The sequence below is a fragment of the Carassius carassius genome, chromosome 36 (assembly GCF_963082965.1).
Source record: "Carassius carassius chromosome 36, fCarCar2.1, whole genome shotgun sequence".
NCBI lineage: Eukaryota > Metazoa > Chordata > Actinopteri > Cypriniformes > Cyprinidae > Carassius > Carassius carassius.
The window spans coordinates 28007608-28030557 of record NC_081790.1 but is presented as its reverse complement, the minus strand read 5'-3'; the positions used below and the strand labels follow the sequence as shown (position 1 = coordinate 28030557).

At 36.9% G+C, this 22950-nt stretch overlaps 1 protein-coding gene across 3 annotated transcripts in view; it reads right to left on the bottom strand.

The window, feature by feature from the left end:
* The window catches only part of LOC132117530 (rap guanine nucleotide exchange factor 6-like), an 84239-nt gene that overhangs the window by 51087 nt on the left and 10202 nt on the right, over window positions 1-22950 (bottom strand). For all 3 annotated transcript variants that reach the window (XM_059526875.1, XM_059526873.1, XM_059526874.1), the window contains exons 2-6: window positions 11926-11996; window positions 11536-11592; window positions 9208-9291; window positions 6471-6540; window positions 2034-2141 (exon numbers count right to left, since the gene is read on the bottom strand). In XM_059526875.1, coding sequence (XP_059382858.1) covers window positions 2034-2141; window positions 6471-6540; window positions 9208-9291; window positions 11536-11592; window positions 11926-11996 — 390 coding nt within the window. The remainder of the gene's footprint in view (window positions 1-2033; window positions 2142-6470; window positions 6541-9207; window positions 9292-11535; window positions 11593-11925; window positions 11997-22950) is intronic.

Here is a 22950-nt window from a genome sequence, read left to right as displayed (position 1 = left end):
CGAGAGAGATGGATAACAGGGCAAAATAAAGAGACTGAAGAGAAAAATGGAAGTGAAGGTGCAGTTCAGGAGAGAACTTTTAATTATTTTGCATGTCCCCAAATTAAAGATTTATACCTTTTTATGTCAGGTCCAAACAAAAAATAGTTTTGTGCATGTATTTTTTGTATGAGTTTGAATTTTTTTCCCAGTCCGCTCCTCCTGTAAATTAATGGCAAAGACATGGTTTCATTTACTACACATAGGCCTACTGAAGCTCGCAGTGTTTTCAACCTCTGCCGTCTCAATATAGGAGTACACGATCACATAAACACAATTTCTAGAACTGCTCTGTGTCACTTCATGGATTTTATTTATTTTGAGAAAACTATCATCATATACAGAGACAGCAGTTTAAAAAAAAACACCAATGTTTCAGGAGTTTAGTACACAGAATATGTCACATGCTTATTAGATAACTGTATTTGAGTTGATGTATATGCTTTTATTTATTATTATTATTTAATTTTCACAAATTTAGAAAAAAAGTAATCAAAAAGTACTCAAAAGTAATCAATTACATTACTTTACTAAAGTAATTGAAAAAGTTACACTACTATTACATTTTAAACAGGGTAACTTGTAATCTGTAACCGATTACATTTACATTTAAGTAACCTTCCCAACACTGTATATTTGACAGTCACGGATTTTTCCAAAAAATATGATGTCTGGATAATCAAGTAAAGCCAAGCTGCTTCAGTCTAGTAGGTGTTCATCTTAAAATATTACTAACAATAAAGTTATTTTTATACTTTTTTAAAAGGCCTCCAACTCTCAAAAAGACAGAAGGCATGTAGTAAACTGTGAGGTTTAACAGCAATCAATGATTGTGCTCATCATTTAGAGGCCTTAGAAATTAGCATTTCAAATATAACACAGTCGCCTTACATGCTTTCTTACAATAAACATGTGCTTATGTGCACCAGAATATGACACTGACTGGCTGAGAGACAAGCATGAAGTACTTCCACAGAATCAACATATGCTGTGTCCCAATTCCCGTACTTTATGTCCTAAATAGTATTAGAAAAATAATTAGTATGACCCAAATTATAATATGTAGAAAAGAATATGCTAAAAATTCCAGAATGGTCTACTACTTGAGATAAAAAATTAGAAGTGCAGATGGATTCGATCAGAACTACAAACACACATTTTAAAAAGTGTTTAAAAACTACAAACATGGCGGATAGGCGAGAATGACAGACAAGCAGAGAAAGTTGTTTGAGAGATAAACAATCAATGTCTAACCTGATTTATTTATGTGCATGATATTTCATATGCAGCAACACTGTGAACTTTTCTACGTTTGGACATTAACTTTTAAATGCATCATTGTGCAAACATATGAAGAGAGTTTTCATGGTCATGATAGACGGGTGAGTGGCAGATCAACATGCCAGTATTAAATGAAATGTGGATGATGTTAACTGTGACAAGATGATTGACAGTGCTGTTTAAACAGTGACAGAATGCACGTCGTAACTAAACCACAGGGCGACTGTTAAAGACGCAGTTATGATGAAGTAGCATGTACCAGAGCTTGCTTACTTTTCTGCTTCATATTCAAAAGTATGTACTTTTTCTTCACAAAAGAGGACATACTTTTAAGGCATAGGCGAACTGGGACGCTGAGTCTGAGCGCTTACCTTCTACAGGACATGACATCAGCACAGAGAGAACAACAACAGATTCAAGATGACAGTCTCTGGCTGTCTGCACAGGAAACTACACAGCGTCTGCTAACAAACTACCAGCAGCAGATAACAGCGAGTCCCAGCGCTGAGGAGTGTGTCCAACAGATTACTGAGAAGTCTAACTGACAGCTACTGAAGAAACTCCCCAGAACACCAGGAGAACTTCACAGAAGTTTCTCAGACGTGCTGAGGATGCCGTGTTTAATTCAGCATATTATTTCCTGCAGCAAAGGTTGTTGAACTATTCTAACACTAGAAATCAATCCCGTGTGTCTGACTGAGGTGGAGTCTTACCGTGGCATCTACGATCAGCTGGCGCTCTCCTCCGGCGTTCACCTTATGGACGCGGCGGCGAGAGTTTCCCTGCAGAGCCGCGTCGTCGCTCTCGCTGGCGTTCTCCACCTGTAAAGAGCCAGATTCAGAGACGTCAGCCTCCTGGTTGAACATCCAGTTCTTCCAGATCACTGAGAGCCTGTGGAGGCGCAGGAGACTCATCTGGACGCCGTTTACATGCTACACGGGACGAACGAAACGAAGGTTTGTCGTGTTGGAGAGACAGAGTTGGCTAGAGTCACACAGCAGAGCCACAGCTTCCTGTAGGAAGCCGTAAATACACAAATATTCCCTGCGAGGAGAAGCATCACGTCCCTAGTGAGCCCTTTGTGTAGTGTGCTGTGTTTGAAACTGTAAATATAGCCAGTGTTTAACTTGACGTACTGGTGGTGTGTCTTAAGAACACGTTTCCAGTCAATCTGTATATAATCTGTGCAGCAGCTGAGGATGCATATCACATCATAAGCTGTTGGTGGTTTTAATGTACTTTAGGGTTTCTGCAGGTTTTATTTGTTAAGACCTTCTCAATAAATTGATGGGGACACATTAAGTCAATATGGTCTCTATATGTAAATGTCTAGGGAGCATGCAATGAGTTGTATTAAACTTCATCCAGATTGAGATTTCACTACATTTTGACAACAAAACATAAGTAATATGAAATAGCTGTATCTTCTGATACACTAAATAAAAAACCTCAGTTCTTCCTAAGTATTTTTGTCTTTTTTATTGCAAATCTTTAAAGACATTTAAATCAATATACGATTCCTTAAGAAGGACAGATAAAGTCTTGTTTTCTGAGAAACTGATCGAAATTAAATGAGTTTATGATTTTATGAGTTTATGAATCTACTTAATTCAAGGGGAAAACAGATATTAACAGATATTAGTTTTTTAAAGCATTAACTCACTTTATTTTGTTCAATTCTTTAAGAAAACAACACCTCATAAGCTAATTTTGCATCTTAAGTAAATGTATGTGTATTTAAGGATGTTTAGATATTGGTTTTGGAAAACAAGACAAAAATACAGAGGAAGATATTCATTAATAATAATAAAAAATTTAGCTCTGATTTAAGGCATTTTAAGGCCTGTAATAAAAAAAATTAAATCTGTTAAAGCCTGTTTGTTTCATTGAAATATCTTTGTTGTTATCAGTACATCTTGAGTCATTAGAGAGTGTTGTGTGTACTGTGATGGCATTGCATTTGTGTGTTTATGGTGCTTGTCAATATATTATAAGGGTAAAAAAACACCACATTGTATTTCATGAAAAGTTTTTTTTTTAAATGAAACTTGAGATTTTGCTACTGTAATTTTTTACAGTAAAATTTTTATCTTTATGGAGAAAAAAAAGCATCTGCCATTGATTTTGCACTATATTCATGTGACCTAACGACAGACAGCAAAACGAAGCAAGGCTTCTTCATTGGGTGAATTGGTGTGTATCAGCTCTGTTCAAACCATAGCGTACCTAGACTGCACTTCAATTAATAAATGGCAAAATGCAATCCCAGAATGCATCACAAGAAAATCCATGCTAGATGGTGGATGAGTCGTTACTGAAACGTATTAATAAAAATGGACATATCCAGTCAATATGTGTGCACTGAGGGCGTTAATAAATGTTCAATTATTGTGCCATTAGTCTTGTGTGCTTCATGTAGGAGTGTAATCTGTCAGATCAGACACTTATGAGTGTGAAGGAGGTGCATGGAGTGAAGACAGAGACAGGCTGTCATGTCGGAGCAGAACGGTCATCTATCATGCCATTAATTTGACATACAGCTTTAAGCATCCAGGGGACAGACGACAGGAAAGACGCATCTCAGTGTTTGGCTCTGGATGAGTGTGTGAGAGATAGACGGGTAGACGGCTGTAAAAACTATAGCACAATATTCTCATGACGCAGACAGACTGTGAAACACTACAGTGCTGTTACATTAAACACATCGTCCAATCAAATGAGTCGCCTAAAACAAATAGGGGTATAATATTAGACATATTCTAACGTTTAATGTTTGGTATAGCTCATTCAGTTGAGTGCATATTGTAGGGCCCTATGAAATTAGTTAGACTTTTTCCCAAATTCCGTTTTTTCCGTTTTCATTTTTCTATACTCTTTTTTTTTTTTATGGTTAAATTACATTTTATTCATCAAAAGGCAAGTCTAATTAATTAAAATAAAGAAATGTATACATTTTCACATCAATTTATTAAAAGTTTAACAAAATTACGTTTAGGGCCCTGTGAAATGTTTTATTTTTTCTTCATCATATGTTTTATTGTTACCTAATGCTGTGTTTTAGCATGTCTAATTATTTAACTTAATTTATGAAATGTTCTACTTACTTTTTTTTCTCTCTCAGAAATCCTGTTGTGTTTTTAAATTTTTCTAGTTATCAAATGAAGGCATAAAACATTCATTTTATTTATCTTTTAATTACTGAAAATTAAGCAAACATTATTTTTTGGTAAACAAAGGAGATTTACTATTAAAATTAAAACATGGAAGAAACGATGTCTGATTATTCCTTAAAAATAATGTTTGTTTCTTTTTAGTAGTAGTAGACCATGTACATTCTGCTGAACAATAGTAACACATTTCTGGCAAATACTTGTCTTTAAACTAAACCGGACTTTTATTTTGACGGGTTGCCGTGAATACCTTTACAGTTCTGTGTATGTGATGTGACGCTAGTTTTACTCAAACCAAATGGTCAAATGCTCATGAAGACACTCTCAGAAGAGTTCTGGAGATGTTCCTTGTGTGTTCACGTCCTCATTTAGAGAGACAGCAGATGCTGAAACTTGTGTGTGACACGCTCATATCACTGTGTGCCATTCACACAGAATGCTTTTGTGTTGATAAAGATGCGAAGCGGGCAGTGGAATAGGAAAAACATGCAAGAAGATGGGAGTGAACTTCTGTTAACTTGTAGAATGTCGTTTAATGCATGAGATGCTGTAAGAGATGCGAGAGACGCATCCATGTTTACATAGAGAAACAATGGAAATCAGCACAAACGAATAAAAACTAGTGATGCACCGAAATGAAAATTCTGCGCCGAAACCGAAACCGAAAATTTAGGATGCGCTTGGCCGAAAACCGAAACTGAAGCCGAAAATGGCTTCTTTTAAAAACGTATATATATATATATTGCTTGGATTTAATGGATCTGAATTGAAAAATCACAATATAATAATCAAACTTTTATTAACAGTTACATAACAAAACATAAAATATTTTTTACAATAAATATAAATAATAATTATTCTTCAAGTTTTATGTTCCATCAAATAAAATAGTTTTTTAAAAATTGTGCAAAAAAATCCACAATTTTGGAGATTTTTGCAGAACAACTGTTACATATTGCAACTTTGGTGTCCTCTCATATAGGGCTGTCACTTTTGTGAAAAAAAAAAATCCTGTTCAATTGATCCTGAGACATAGGCAAAGTGTTCATTGAATCGTTAGTAAATTGCCTATATTTGGCGTTGATCCGTTTTTCAATGCCAAATATAGGCAAATCCACCGACAACTAAACAGGCATTAGGGCGAACGTAAAGAGGGCGCTTGAGACGCGCACAAGTCAGCAATGTGGACTGCCATAACATCAATGAAAAACATTACTGAAGGCTACATTGATATTATGCACTAATAGGCTCTGTGTGTGTGTGTGTGTGTGTGTGTGTGTGTGTGTGTGTGTGTGTGTCAGAACCTGCAGTTGCTGTGTGACGCGCGTTCGCTGCGAGCGTATAGTGACGAGCTGGACGCGCTCCGAGAGAAGGCCGTTAAAATCGATTCCCTGTTTTCGTTTTCGAAACTTGTGTTGGTTGGTCCGATCGATTGTGCAGCTTTTGTGACAAGCTTTTTTTGATTGTGACAGCTCTTTGACATGCTTAATCTTTGATAGGCAGACGCGTGATAACAGCTCGACCGTGAGTGAAACCTAAGCGCTTGCGCACGGATGGGAGGGGCGGGTGACATTCATTTTCGGTTTACGTTTTCGGCTGTTTTTTTTTTATTTCGGCCCGAAACCGATAATGCCATTTCGGCCGAAAATTTTTGGCGGCCTAAATTTCGGTGCACCCCTAATAAAAACCAGTGAAGAACTACTACTGTGTGTCTGATATTTCGTGTTTGCATCATGCTGTTGTTTTACAGAACATTTATAGTTAATTATAGTCTACTGGTGTTATACATTCAGTCCTTTTGAATTTGAATTACCTTGAAAATAATAAAGAAAAAGTTACTTGAATCATGTACTGATGAAGCACCGGATCAGGCATTTTGTGTATTAGGAAAGCATGTTGTGATTGGACGTCTGTTTTAGTCGGTCTGAGGCCGGAGCAGATGGATGGTGCAAGAGGAGATGCGTTTAACATGCCACTCACCACAATCATCTCAGACGGCTCTAGAGTGATGCATTCAGAGCCTCGTCGTCCTCCACGCTGCGTCCCAAAACTGCAGTGACAGAGAAACAGAGAGTGGAAATCAGAGCATGAACCTCTCTGGATAAATCACTCAAACTGACATCTTAATCACATTCATTCCCTCCAGAGAGAAACACATGGTCTTCAGTATAACAGTTGTTCAATGCCAGTGATCAGACTTCAGACTATCAGCACTGCAGCTCATTTTGACCAAGAACCATCCGCTTAGACAGTAACAGACCGTTACTTATTTCAAAGAGTGGAACTTTCAAATATTTCAGATTCATTACATGTAAAGTAAAACACTTCGATCTAATATGATGTTGCACATAAAAGCGCAGAAACTGTGAGAATTATGCGCAATACCTGCAATCCTGCAAAAAAGAAACTCAAGCCCTGCTGTTGATCGCAGTAAAGCTCACTGAAATATATTTTTAAACTGAAAATGCATTGGCAAGAACGGACTCTCAGTTTGTCCTCTCAGATCACAGCGCAGAAGCGTCATTACTGAGTGAGTGGAGCCAGAGGGGGTCAGAGGTCAGGTCTGCTTTGACTTCTCTTCACACTCCAGCGAGATTGAACCCTGCTGTCAGACGAAGCTGTCAGAAGCGTCCCGACTCTCAGTGAGAGATCATTCGCGCCCCTCTGTGGACGAGCACAAGTACTGCAGCTTCAGTGCCAGCGTCGAACCTCCATATCCCTCCAGCTCCAGCCTTCTCTAGTACCGGTGTCTATTGTGATGCAAGCATGCATGTGCGGTTGAACTCCAGACATGAATGGTTCCTCAGGTCATGTGTTTTGTTGAAGAGAGTGTGCTGCTATTTTACACTTCATTTTAAGGTCCTGTTCTCACTCTTAATGAACTACTGACTATGACATATGCTGTGTGTAAATGACAACCCAGAGCTCTGACACTGAACCCACAGAGCACCAGCAGCCAGAGATTGCAGTTAAAGCTACACACAGCCTCCTCACACAACACACAGATCTGAGTTCAGAAGTCACAGAAAAACCACTGCTACTCACAGCGAGACGAGACAACGACGTGCTGACAGAGACGTACAGCTCACTCACACCTTCAAGAATGAATCATGCGCTACTACAGGAGCCCGGCGTCATTCAGATGAGCGTTTCTAACTATCGGCTTCAACCCAGTAATGCAGTCAGACCGGCTCAAAGCATCCGAAACATTCCCTCTCAGATTCTTCTGTCTGGCAGAACAGCTTCCTATTTCTGAGAAATCCTGATTTTCATGCTCTGAAACTTAAGAAGGATGAATTCTGAAATCCTTAAGGGAAACGGCTCATCAATGAGCAAACTTCCCGGTTCTGTGCTGTGGTCTCCGTGTGTGTGTGTGTGTGTGTGTATGGGGTCTGATCACAGTAGTGAGAGGTGAGGGCCGCTTCCTGTCTGGATGTGTTCATGACACACACAGCTGGAAAACTCCAGCGACGTGAGTTCTGCATTCCTCATTGCCCCTGACCCCTGCAGAGGTCAGCAAACACACAGGGCACACACACACTTCCCTTGTTTCAGGACAAAACACACCCACAACGAACACAAACACTCCAGTGAAAATCTGGAATCTGAGCGAGCAAACAAAATCTAAATACTGAGAAAATCACCTTTAAAGTTGTCCAGATGAAGTTCTTAGCAATGCATTTTACTAATCAAACATGAAGTTTTGGTATATTTACAGTAGGAAGTTTACAAAATATGATCTTTACTTAATGCCCTAATGATTTTTGGCATTAAAGAAAAACAATCATTTTAATCCATACAATGTAATGTTGTCTATTGCTACAAATATAGCCCAGAGACTCCAGACTGGAGTCACATATAGACATGTGCTGTGAGTTTAATTTGCATCCGAGAACGCAGAACGAGCCAGTTATACTTTTTCACATTCATATAATTTCCAATATTTTTGTGGACAGATGATTACAGCATTTTATGCTTTCATGCGTTTTAGACAGATTTGTAATGAGAAGCATTTATAAACCTATTAAAGGTCTTACTGCTAAAATAAAAGCTTGAGGGTTTAACTCTCTGAAGTGAAGAAATTAAGACATAAATAGTCATTTTATTAAAGTAAATTCAGTTGTAGAGCAAAATAATACATTTACTTATCATGAAACAATTTTTATTTTATTTTACAGAGCAGTAGTACATTTCTGCCTTAGAAACAACAATAATAATAATAAATATAATAATAATAATAATAACATTTGCTTGTAACTTGCTAAGCTGGGTATTTAGCAATTTTGACGCAATGTACAGAATAAAAGTTTAAAACTAAAAAAAAAAAAACATTTTGAATAGTGATGCATCAAAAAAAATTCTGGGCTGAAACGGGACCCAAAATTCAGGAAGCACTCGGCCAAAAACGCTACTACTAAAAACAACTTTTATTAAGTAATTAATCAAAAGTCAAACTCTTGCAAACACTTAAAAAGAAAAAAAACTCTTCAAAATAACACATGAAATAAAAATGGTGTCTGAAATAAAATCTTGTTTTATTTAGTAATAAGATGAGTTTCTAAACCATCAGGAAGTCTGGTGCTGGATCGAGTAACGAGAAACGAAGTGAAACTCCTGCTGTTTGAGCTCATCATTGGCCAACACAAATAACACCAATGACATCATGACTTCACCATGCAGCTCACACACGTGTGGAAGAGTGAGGAGAGGTACATACCAGCACGGTGCCAGATACATGTGCTCCTTGACCAGCACAGAGCCCGAGAGCAGGACGAACCAGCACGAGGAGATGCTGTCAGCACTGGAACACAAACACAGTCACACTTCAGCTGTATCTTACTACTACAGTCTGCGTTTACATGCATACGAATAATGGGATTATTTTCAATAACCATGACCATAATTATGATGTTTACATGTGAGGATCAAATCTCTTCACTCTCGTTTACATGCAATTTACAATTATTATCCGGTTTTCACGAATTCCCCCAATTTTTTTTCCGCCTTTTCAAAAACTATATAGCCAAAATGTGCTTTTTACTGTTTTGTCTCGCTTTTCAAAGAAAAAATCAATTACAAAACAATAACAATTTAAAACTATTTATATGACACTGAACATTTTTTTACATTCTAGCAGACATTATACCAACAAATCACAACGTGACTTAAAAATTAATACATTTTTGAGACGCGCTTCTTGAATCAGGCATATATTTATTTATTTTAACTGTAGAAATAAATGCAGCCTTGCTTCTTTTAAAACATTAGAAAATATCTGTGTGTGAACGTTATAATAAATGTATTAACCCTCAAAGACCGAGACAGCCACCCACGGCTAAAAATAACTTGTTTTTTAATGTTTAATAACTTTTGAACTGCTAATCCAATCTGAATGCTTTAAAAAGTGATGTAAAGCAGAGATTCTACACGTTTCGGAGATTTCCTATTTCTCTCATTTGGATTCAGAGGCACAAAACATTGATTCGTCAGAAGAAACCAATGCTTTCGTTCCTCTGAGCCAAACAGAAATGATTGTTGACGCTTAGTCCCACCCCCGAGCCCAGATTGGTTCAAACGGTCCAATATTCAACCAATAAGTAGTCTTTTGAACTACTACTTAACATATTTCTTTGGAAATATAAACGAACATAAGGTGAAAGTGAAGTCTGCCACGAACGAGTACACGAATACAAACACAAAATAACACATTTGCATGAGAAAACTCCCTGAAAAAGCACAAAAAAACACGACAGAGAACTTTGACATAAAACAAATCAGAACCAAGGATGAAACAGTGGTACATATCTCATAAAGCACTGGGATTTATGTCTTGGGTCGCTAGTCAATGTCCCGGTAAAATCGATTCTGATGCAGATTATAGTCAGCGGATTGATCATTTCAATTATGTGTAAATAAATATATAAATAAATCGTTTTTTGCACTATTTTTTCTGTTGCACTTTGATTACTTCTCCCTCATTTTGTGTGTAGTCTGTGAATCATTTGCACTGTACTGTTGAAGACAATTTGTGCAATACTATATGCTGCATAGTTTGTGTTTATTGTTCATACTCAGATTGAAAATATATTTCTCAGAAGAAGAAAAAAACTTGTTTTGTTTGGTTTTGTTATCATACAACACTCTTTCCATTTTCTTTACTCATTAAAATGTTTTTTGGACACATCTCTATTGATCGTTAACGAAATAGGCCTGTTTTTCACTCAAAAGCGTCGATAACAATATTGTAATAAATGGCTATAACTTGCTTGGGGAATGGTATATCTAAACAAATTATTTTTTATTTTTTAAAAGTGTAAAACACCCAGACACAACTTTCTAAAGAAAAATATCCTAACTTTAGTCGTTTCTGTTTGAGTACACAGTAAAAAACACCCAACTGTTGCTTGCATTTGTCTTAAAAGTCTGTCATTTAATTTATTCTTTGAGAAAACATTAAATTTAAATTAGACTTTAAATTAGTTAAACGTAATCTTGTAAGTTCTCCTGTTTATAATGATATATGGCATTGATGCTGACTGCTAGAATAGGTCTGAAAAACAAAGATGTTTTTGCGCCCCAAAAATGTTCTAGGTCTTTAAGGGTTAATGAAGTGGTCGTAAATATTATTATTGTCTCACTTTATTTTATTTTACCAAACAGCAGTAAAATTACAATACTAACATTTATGATGGAGCTTTTATTTTGTTGACAAAAGCAGATTAATAAATTATTCTCATTACGAATTTGGGAAGATGTTTGTCACATGCATCACACTGTGACATGCCTTGTAAAAAATGTATTAGTATTAGTACTTTTCTTACTATTTAGCAACTGTGTGAGAGGAACGTACAGTCTATATAGTCTATATTCATCTATACTTAAAAGGAGAAACCGGAAAAAGTATATACGTGATATACGTAGACAAACGAAACATAAACAAAGCAATGACAATGGTTTAAATGGTTTCAGTTTTAGGTAAAGGTGATAAACCTGCTATCTATCAGTATGTGCTAGCAACACTACTAACATGCAGAGATGTACTTACTAGAAGAGAACGTGGTTAGCATCATAGCGCTCGTACCTGGCCGTCATGCACATGGACCTGAAACACAGAGAGAAGCTGTGATGATGATGATGTCTGTACTTTTGTTAATCAAGGATGCATTAAATTAGTAATGAATGCTATCTTATTCTGCATGATCTTATGTTAGAGCTCTTAATCAGACCCCGTACCTAAACTAACAACTAGCTTACTAACTATTAATAAACAGGAAATAAGGAGTTAATTGGGGCAAAGCCTATTTGTTAACAGTGGGAATTGGTCTCCAAGCTAAAGAAAGTGTGATCACATCGGCCTAATATTCTGATGTCCTAATGTTGACCGATAATCCTTTTCTGAAGGCATCATTTGATGCATCTGTTGAGTCGGTCTCACCTGAGCTGATGTTCTCTGAGGTGACACAGCACATCCATGTGGAACAGATGAGTGTAGATGGTGTTCAGGTCCTACACGAGACAAACACACACATTAGTGACACCTGACGCTCTCTCAGCTCAGATCAGCATCAGGACCGTTCGTTCACACTGTGATTGGCTGATCGGATTGCCATTATTTGTATCTGTGACTCTAACCCAAGTAACATGCTGAAGAGAAATAAAGGTGCATTTTACATTGTGAAACTGCAGTGTGCAATACTAACACTCGATTCAAAACTGGTACGAAGTACTGTGACCAGCAATGATACACTGAATAAGAGAAATACAGTACATCAAGTACAAGCTCCAAAGACAAATCCTTAGTATCGATGATTAGCTTCTTGTCTTTGTGTTTTATTGTGATTATTATTAAGCAACAGCATGAAGATATGGCGGTGTATATATCGGTGTATATAAACAGACAGCGTTTTGCATTAGCTACAGAAACTCATCTTTTCAAAACCAAGTTAATATTGAAATACAACTAAATAAATCAGGTTCAGTGTTGGGGAAAGTTACTTTTAAAAGTAATGCATTACAATACTGTGTTACTCTCTACTACTTTCTTACTTTTTATGGAAAGAAATGCATAATGTTAAAATAAAAAGTTATATTTTTGGCACGTGTAAAAGCCCTTTCGCAACAAAAATTTAACGAAAAGACGCCAGGCTGAAGAAAATGTAAATTCACATTTGTACAGTAGAGGGCGCAGCTCAAACAAACCTTTATGGGCTGCCATTATAAAATGCATGATGAAAAGTTAAATACTCCTCATTAATAATAATAATAAAAAAAAAAAAAAGTAAAACATTAAACATTAAAGTAATTTTTGCTTGGATCACTGAAGGTCAGCAGCAAAGACACTGGTTAATAAAATGGATTTTAGATACATATTTGTGTTATTTATCATATTTAGTTATTGCAGGTTTGCGTTTTTATTCATTTTGAGGAATGCATGTTCATATTCAGTCTAGACCTACAGTAAGATCATGTTCACAGCGAACACAACGCCTCCCGATTTCTCTCAACATGGGGACAGGAGGAGGGCTGTCAGTCAATACATGGGAAAAACTAAGTAATTCAATAACTCAGATATAGTCTTGCATATTAAAAAAATACTATGTTACTTTGCTGGTTCCTTGGAAAAAGTAATCTGATTACATCATTTCCACATGCAAATACTGGCAAAGCCCAAATAAACCAGATCAAACAGCACAGACATGAGCAAACAGACGAGGCTTCTTCCAGCACAGCTCATGACTGGACAGAGCAGCCATTGTGCACTGCACCACAAAACATCCATTCAGAAACACGGACAAGTGAACCAACATCTGAACTGAAAACAACATCTACTCATGACTCCAAATGAAACCAATCCTGGACTCAGCTTGGAGTTTGTTGTGACACAGGATTGTAAGGGTTGATTAAAATAACCTCATGCATGCACCAAACAAGCAGACATGTGTTTACATCTATATACAGTCGTCAGAACATCATTTCTTTTAGTGTATACTGTACATATTATACTGTTGTGTATATTGAGTATTGGGGTGTAATGCTGCACATGAGTATCACTTTTTATTTCTCCCCTTCCCTACAACTTGTTTCGCTTTGTTTTTAAATATATATCCATTTCTTACTATAAGTTGTTTTTTTAGCATGTGTGTTTGTCAGTGTTATTTTAACTGTAAACTACTGTCGTTTCATTTGTATTATTTGTAATTGTTATCTATTTTAATTTCTGTTAAATTATGTCTGAATTAATTATGTCTGTATAGGTTATTTATTACGTTTTAGTTTTATTTTAATTTGAGTTATTTTAATACTTTAACAAACTAAATGGAAATGACTTAATATATATATATAGAATTTATTAATGTGTATGTATATGTGTGTGTGTGTGTGTGTGTGTGTGCGTGTGTGTGTGTGTGTGTGTGTGTGTGTAGTTGTTGTTTTTTTGGTGCTTGTCTTAGTGTCTTTATGTTAGAATCATTATTATACTCTTTTACCTTTCGTTCGTTTTTTTTTAATCTAAATGTTAAGTTTAGAAATTTTGTTATGCATTTGTCATCTTTACTTAGTCTCTTTATTTTTAAAATGTGTATAGGTAGTATTTATACAGTTTTATCTTTTAGTTTTGGATCTGTTTGTAGTTGTTTTAATACTACATTTGATTGCTTCTGTTGTCCTCAGTTGTATGTCGCTTTGGATAAAAGCGTCTGATAAATGACTAAATATAATATATTAATCTTGGTCTTTCGGTTCGGTACACATGTGTACCAAACAAAGCATAATTTCTTTTTAAAGGCGCTCTTTGATGTGGCATGACAGATTGCTGTATAAGAGAAATGAGAAAGCCTAGAAAAGAAATTTTGAGAAATATTAGACTATATACTTCATTATATTTGACTTTATCTGTTTGTAGATGTCTAAATTATTTAAATAAATTAAATGATTTCAACAACATATAGAAACATTTAGAAGTTAATTAAAAAACTGCATTATGTGCAATTTACATGTTTGCGTACACATTTATAATTTGAGTGTTGATTATTATAGTTGAAAATAAATAGTATTTAAGTAATTTTATTTAAGCTCCCTATAGTTTAGAGAAGAAGCTGAGGTTGATTTTTATCCCAAAGAAAATAATAATAATAATAATAATAATAATAATAATAATAATAATAATAATAATAATAATAATAGTAATTGTAGCAATTTGTTCAATAAACCATTGTTTAATTTAAAAGAAATGTTGTTGTTTTTTTACTCCTGTTGTACCGAAACTGTGACATCAAAACTGTGACATGAAAAAATAGCAAATTTTTTCATAATGCAATCAAATGATGTACAGTTTGATCACTAATTTATATGTGTTTTTATATACAGGTCCTTCTCAAAAAATTAGCATATTGTGATAAAGTTCATTATTTTCCATAATGTAATGATAAAAATTAAACTTTCTTATATTTTAGATTCATTGCACACCAACTGAAATATTTCAGGTCTTTTATTGTTTTAATACTGATGATTTTGGCATACAGCTCATGAAAACCCAAAATTCCTATCTCAAAAAATTAGCATATTTCATCCGACCAATAAAAGAAAAGTGTTTTTAATACAAAAAAAGTCAACCTTCAAATAATTATGTTCAGTTATGCACTCAATACTTGGTCGGGAATCCTTTTGCAGAAATGACTGCTTCAATGCGGCGTGGCATGTAGGCAATCAGCCTGTGGCACTGCTGAGGTGTTAGGGAGACCCAGGATGCTTCGATAGCGGCCTTAAGCTCATCCAGAGTGTTGGGTCTCTCAACCCAACTCTCTCAAGAGTCTCTCAACTTTCTCTTCACAATATCCCACAGATTCTCTATGGGGTTCAGGTCAGGAGAGTTGGCAGGCCAATTGAGCACAGTAATACCATGGTCAGTAAACCATTTACCAGTGGTTTTGGCACTGTGAGCAGGTGCCAGGTCGTGTTGAAAAACGAAATCTTCATCTCCATAAAGCTTTTCAGCAGATGGAAGCATGAAGTGCTCCAAAATCTCCTGATAGCTAGCTGCATTGACCCTGCCCTTGATAAAACACAGTGGACCAACACCAGCAGCTGACATGGCACCCCAGACCATCACTGACTGTGGGTACTTGACACTGGACTTCAGGTATTTTGGCATTTCCTTCTCCCCAGTCTTCCTCCAGACTCTGGCACCTTGATTTCCGAATGACATGCAAAATTTGCTTTCATCCGAAAAATGTATTTTGGACCACTGAGCAACAGTCCAGTGCTGCCTCTCTGTAGCCCAGGTCAGGCGCTTCTGCCGCTGTTTCTGGTTCAAAAGTGGCTTGACCTGGGGAATGCGGCACCTGTAGCCCATTTCCTGCACACGCCTGTGCACGGTGGCTCTGGATGTTTCTACTCCAGACTCAGTCCACTGCTTCCAGAGGTCCCCCAAGGTCTGGAATCGGTCCTTCTGCACAATCTTCCTCAGGGTCCGGTCACCTCTTCTCGTTGTGCAGCGTTTTTTGCCACACTTTTTCCTTCCCACAGACTTCCCACTGAGGTGCCTTGATACAGCACTCTGGGAACAGCCTGTTCGTTCAGAAATTTCTTTCTGTGTCTTACCCTCTCGCTTGAGGGTGTCAATGATGTCCTTCTGGTCAGCAGTCTTACCCATGATTGCGGTTTTGAGTAATGAACCAGGCTGGGAGTTTTTAAAAGCCTCAGGAATCTTTTGCAGGTGTTTAGAGTTAATTAGTTGATTCAGATGATTAGGTTAATAGCTCGTTTAGAGAACCTTTTCATGATATGCTAATTTTTTGAGATAGGAATTTTGGGTTTTCATGAGCTGTATGCCAAAATCATCAGTATTAAAACAATAAAAGACCTGAAATATTTCAGTTGGTGTGCAATGAATCTAAAATATATGAAAGTTTAATTTTTATCATTACATTATGGAAAATAATGAACTTTATCACAATATGCTAATTATTTGAGAAGGACCTGTATATCTGGTCCTGTGCGGTGTCTGTGTAATAGCAGAGTGATACACCTGCCTTCGACATCTCCATCCGGAACCGCTTCGCTCCCCTCCGCGAGATAGGATGCGACGCTGTGATCATCGGAGACTCCATCGTCCGACACGTAAGTGCTACGTTAGCCGAAGGTAAAGTGCACACTCATTGTTTGCCTGGTGCTCGTGTTCTCGATGTTTCTGCGCAGATACCCGCGATCCTGAAGGTCGACGAGAGCCCCAGAGCGGTCGTGCTTCACGCCGGGGTTAACGACACCACGCTGCGGCAGACGGAGATGCTGAAGAGGGACTTCAGCAGCCTGATCGAGACGGTTCGCAGCACGACGCCCGCGGCGACGATCGTCGTGTCAGGACCACTGCCCACGTATCGACGAGGACACGAAAGGTTCAGTAGACTTTTTGCTTTAAATGAATGGTTGTTGTCATGGTGTAAAGAACAGAAACTGCTGTTTGTTAATAACTGGAATCTTTTCTGGGAGCGTCCTAGGCTGTTTCGCGCTGATGGATTACACCCCAGCAGAATCGGAGCGGAGCTGCTCTCTGACAACATCTCCAGGACACTTCGCTCCATGTGACTAGTAAGACAATTCTCAAATAACTATTATGATGAGTTTTGTTCCACCCGCTTAAATGATAAAAGTACTTGCGCTGTAAAATCTATTAAGACTGTGTCTGTTCCCCGAATAGTGAGGTCAAAATATAATGTAGGATCTAGAAAAAATCTTATCGTAATTAAACCAGAAAAATGTAAAGTAAATAAACAAAAACAATTTTTAAAGTTTGGGCTCATAAATATTAGATCACTCACACCCAAAGCAGTTATTGTAAATGAAATGATCACAGATAATAGTTTTGATGTACTCTGCTTGACTGAAACCTGGCTAAAACCAAATGATTATTTTGGTCTAAATGAGTCTACTCCACCACACTACTGTTATAAGCATGAGCCCCATCAGACTGGTCGTGGAGGAGGTGTTGCAACAATATATAGTGATATTCTCAATGTTACCCAGAAAACAGGATACAGGTTTAACTCTTTTGAAATACTTCTGCTTAATGTTACACTGTCAGACATGCAAAAGAAATCTAATGTATCTCTTGCTCTGGCTACTGTGTATAGACCACCAGGGCCATATACAGAATTCCTAAAAGAATTTGCAGATTTCCTCTCAGACCTTCTAGTTACAGTTGATAAGGCGCTAATCATGGGAGATTTTAATATTCACGTTGATAATGCAAATGATACATTAGGACTTGCGTTTACTGACCTAATAAACTCTTTTGGAGTCAAGCAAAATGTCACCGGGCCCACTCATCGTTTTAATCATACACTAGATCTAATTATATCTCATGGAATCGATCTTACTGCTATAGATATTGTACCCCAATGTGATGATATTACAGACCATTTCCTTGTATCGTGCATGCTGCGTATAACTGATATTAACTATATGTCTCAGCGTTACCGTCTGGGCAGAACTATTGTTCCAGCCACCAAAGACAGATTCGCAAATAACCTGCCTGATCTATCTCAACTGCTATTTGTACCCAAAAATACACATGAATTAGACAAAATTACTGACAACATGGGCACTATTTTCTCTAATACATTAGAAGCTGTTGCCCCCATCAAATTGAAAAAGGTTAGAGAAAAACGTACTGTGCCATGGTATAACAGTAATACTCACTCTCTCAAGAAAGTAACTCGTAGTCTTGAACGCAAATGGAGAAAAACTAACTTGGAAGTTTTTAGAAAATGTAGCAAATGTAGATTGTACAGCGTCTAACACTTCAGTTTCATCCATCGCACCCAAAGATAAACTGCAGTGCTTTACAACCATAGGACAGGAAGAGCTAAATAAACTTATCACTGTATCTAAACCAACAACATGTTTATTAGATCCTGTACCCACTAAATTACTAAAAGAGCTGTTACCTGTAGCCGAAGAACCGCTTCTCAATATCATTAACTCGTCGTTATCTTTAGGTCATGTCCCAAAACCATTCAAGCTGGCGGTTATCAAGCCTCTTGTTAAGAAACCAAAACTAGATCCTAGTGTACTGGCAAATTATAGGCCTATTTCAAATCTTCTATTTATGTCTAAAATTTTAGAAAAAGTTGTGTCTGCTCAATTGAGCACCTTCCTGCATAAAAATGATCTGTATGAAGAATTTCAGTCAGGTTTTAGGCCCCACCATAGCACCGAAACTGCACTTGTTAAAATTACAAATGACCTGCTTCTTGCGTCAGATCAAGGCTGCATCTCATTTCTAGTCTTACTTGATCTTAGTGCTGCGTTCGACACCATAGATCATGACATACTCATAGATCGATTACAAAACTATACAGGTATTCAAGGGCAGGCTCTAAGATGGTTTAGATCCTACCTGTCCAATCGCTACCATTTTGTTTACTTAAATGGGGTGTCATCTCATTTATCATCAGTAAAATATGGAGTGCCACAAGGATCCGTCCTAGGTCCCCTTCTATTTTCAATATACATGTTGCCCCTTGGTAATATTATTAGAAAATACGGAATTAGCTTCCACTGTTATGCTGATGATACTCAGCTATATATCTCAACGAGACCAGATGAAACTTCCCAATTATCTAAGCTAACAGAGTGTGTTAAAAATGTAAAAGATTGGATGACAAATAATTTTCTCCAATTAAATTCGGATAAGACAGAGATATTAATTATTGGACCAAAAAACACCACACAGAATCTTGTAGATTACAATCTGCAGCTAGACGGATGTACTGTTACTTCCTCTACAGTCAGAAATCTGGGTGTTATATTAGACAGCAATTTGTCTTTTGAAAATCATATTTCCAATGTTACAAAAACTGCATTCTTCCATCTTAGAAACATTGCCAAGCTACGAAACATGTTATCTGTTTCTGATGCAGAAAAGCTAGTTCATGCTTTCATGACCTCTAGACTGGACTATTGTAATGCATTTCTAGGTGGTTGTCCTGCTTCGTCAATAAACAAGCTACAGGTAGTCCAAAATGCAGCAGCTAGAGTCCTTACCAGGTCAAGAAAATATGATCATATTACCCCAATTTTACAGTCTCTGCACTGGCTACCTATTAAGTTCCGTATCAGTTACAAATTATCATTACTTACCTATAAGGCCCTAAATGGTTTAGCTCCTGCGTACCTAACTAGCCTTCTACCATGCTACAACCCATCACGCACCCTAAGGTCACAAAACGCTGGACTTTTGGTAGTTCCTAGGATAGCAAAGTCCACTAAAGGAGGTAGAGCTTTTTCACATTTGGCTCCCAAACTCTGGAATAGCCTTCCTGATAATGTTCGGGGTTTAGACACACTCTCTCTGTTTAAATCTAGATTAAAAACGCATCTCTTTCGCCAAGCATTCGAATAATGTATCTCTTAAATTGTGAGTGTAGTTGCATCTGCATTTTTATTCTTTAGCTTGGGTTAAACTAATTTTACTTTGTTGGATCAGCAGCTATGCTAATGATGTCTCTATTTTGTTTCTATGTTTTGCCACGGGATTTACATCCCGTGGTAACTAGGATTTACACAAGCTCCTGTCTGGATCCAGAACACCTGAGAAGAGATGATGCTGACCCTCAGAGGACCCCAGATGATGCTAACCCTGAATCAACAACAGAACTAACAATTATTGCTACATGTGTGACTGCATCATATAATTACTATTAATTAATAATATTGATAGTTCATCATCTAGCTGACTACGTCTTGTATTATTATTATTATTTTTCTTTTTCTAAAATCCTGTCAAACGTGCACAAACTACTAGCTACTACTAAATATTGTAGAAACATAATTTTCTGTAAAGTTGCTTTGTAACGATTTGTATTGTAAAAAGCGCTATACAAATAAACTTGAATTGAATAAACTTGAATTGAATTGATAGTAAAACTCAAGATGCACTTAAAGTTGACAGAAAGAGAGAGAGATTTGTAATTTGTAAATTATATCCGAAACATGTAGAAATATTGTTCGCCACTGAATGAACTGATTAATTGAATATAGTAAATTAAAAGAAGATCATACAGTTGTGTTTCGGTGATTAAACCAAATGTTGTTAATAAACCTGTTTTTGTATATAACGTATGGCTAGAAAGAAAATATGTGAACTGTAATGAAAGCACAAGACCAGGTTTTAAAAGAACGTGTGATCATTCGATAGCTTTCCAAACGCTATCACTTAACTGTGAAAAGAATGCCAACACAAATCAAAAAAGCTCCAGTTTTGCCTGCTGGACTATAAAATAGGTCAAAAAACCACATATGCACACTGAAAGCAGAAGTTGGGCCAGTAAGAAAGCACCCAGAATGCCCTGTGAGCATGAATGTAGCTGGTCATGTATAGTGTTTCCATCAAGACTTCATCTTCTGTTAAACTAATCACACTCTCAGCGAGGAGTGTGAGCACTGATCTTCATCAGAAGAAGAATGAGAGAAACAGGCGACGATGGCGCGGACAAAAAGAAAGTGACGTGTAGCATGGAAAGTCAAGAGTGCACGCTAAACCAAACAGGAAACACAAACCTTCCCACTGCCAAGGAGAAGATGGAAAGTTACGCAATCACTGCTCATCTGCAGACGTAATGGTGAAACCACATCATGTGACTTTTCCAACTTATACGTCATGCAAGCATATCTGTGATTGGTCTCGATCACATGACCAGTGCTGTGAGATCCAGCTTGAATTCAGTGAAAGACCCTGCTGTACTTAATTCATTTAAATACTGTCAGCTCACTGTCAGAGAGAACAGAGAGCGAGAAACACCTACATTTCTGACACACTATGAAGCAGATGCTTTAGAGCCGTGGGGCACAAGAACCGCTCAAGTGCGCTGAATGACATGGGAAACAGAAGAAGCATACCACACACTCCTTACATGCTCAGACTCGTCACAGTCTGCTCCCACAATGCACTGCATGATCAGGATCGGGCAGAACAGCTTGACATCAACCATGTCTTGTGTGCTGGCTGCAGTGCTATAGTTTAAGATTAAAGCATTGATCCTGTCTTGATCAGAGAGAGCGTTTGTGGAAAACATCTGCTGGCGGCAATATCGACGGTTTAGTGATGCAACAGGCGTCACCTGGAGAAAAAAAGCTAAATACTAAATGTTATTTTTGTTTGAAAAAAAAAAAAACTCCCATGAAAATGCACTGTTGAGAGGAAAAACACATATATGTCACAATTGCATTTTGCTTTGAAGTTGTGTTTTATTACAATGAGGGGGAAAATTGTAATTAAAACAACACCTTTACAAACCTTCTGAACGTTATAAAAATGTATTTTAGTTACCCTCTGAACTGAAATGTTATGCGTGTATATTTCAATGGCGTTTGAAAATATATTTTATTATTTCATATTTCACTGCAATATAAGTCAGAGTGCATTTCAGATGGTAAACGAAACTTGATTTTTATTCTGGTAAAAAAATCGAACATATTTTCGAGTTTACGGGGTCTTCTGAGCCACCAATACTGAGTCACAAGGTGCTTAATAAAATATGTTTAATGGGACTGAATATGTATTTAACCGTTAAATTTTAACGTGATTACAATTTAATAAAAACATTAGAAATTGATAATTAGATAATTAGGGTATAACGTTTCCCATGGTTATTCATAAGCCTCTTTCACACAGTAATACCAGTAAATTGCCGTAAAATTACCGGAACGACTTTACCAGTAAATTAAAAAATGCGCTGTTCACACAGTCAACAACATTCCGTGTTTTTTCCGGAAAAGCACCATTCACACATCCATTCCAAAATACCGGTAAATTCTGTGACGTCATTAACCTCTAAACAGCTGCGCTCGTATTTTTAAACATGGAGGGTAATACATGGTCAGTATTTCTGTTGATGGTTTCATTTTTTGTTTCAAACTTTAGTATTCATGCAACTGCTTTTGTTACAGAGACATCGTAATAGACGACTGGTTTGAATAATTATACTCACCATTAATAAAACACCTGATGCTGTAGGGAGCTGACCAATTTAGTGAAATTCGTCTTGAAAGGATTAATAGCCCAATGAAGTTGCGATTGTAAATTGCAGTCTGTAAGACGCGCGACATCGCAGAAAAGGTGCGTTCACAAATGTAAACTATATGCTGATCCAAATTAATATCAAATAGTCTATCAGCGCAGATAAACAGTTCTGCGTTCAAATTGAGTTAAAAAATATGTTGCAAAGTACCGGAAAAAAGTAGGCTAATTACCATGAATGTGACAGAGGCAAATAGAAAAAATAAATATATATATATATATATATATATATATATATATATATATATATATATTTGAATTATTTACTAATAAACTAGTGTTTTCTGAGTCTGTGTCCCAAGGATGAAGTTGCCTGACTTGTCATCTCCTTATTAGACACGCATTCTATACGGATTATGATGGTAATAAAATAGTTTTTTTGTT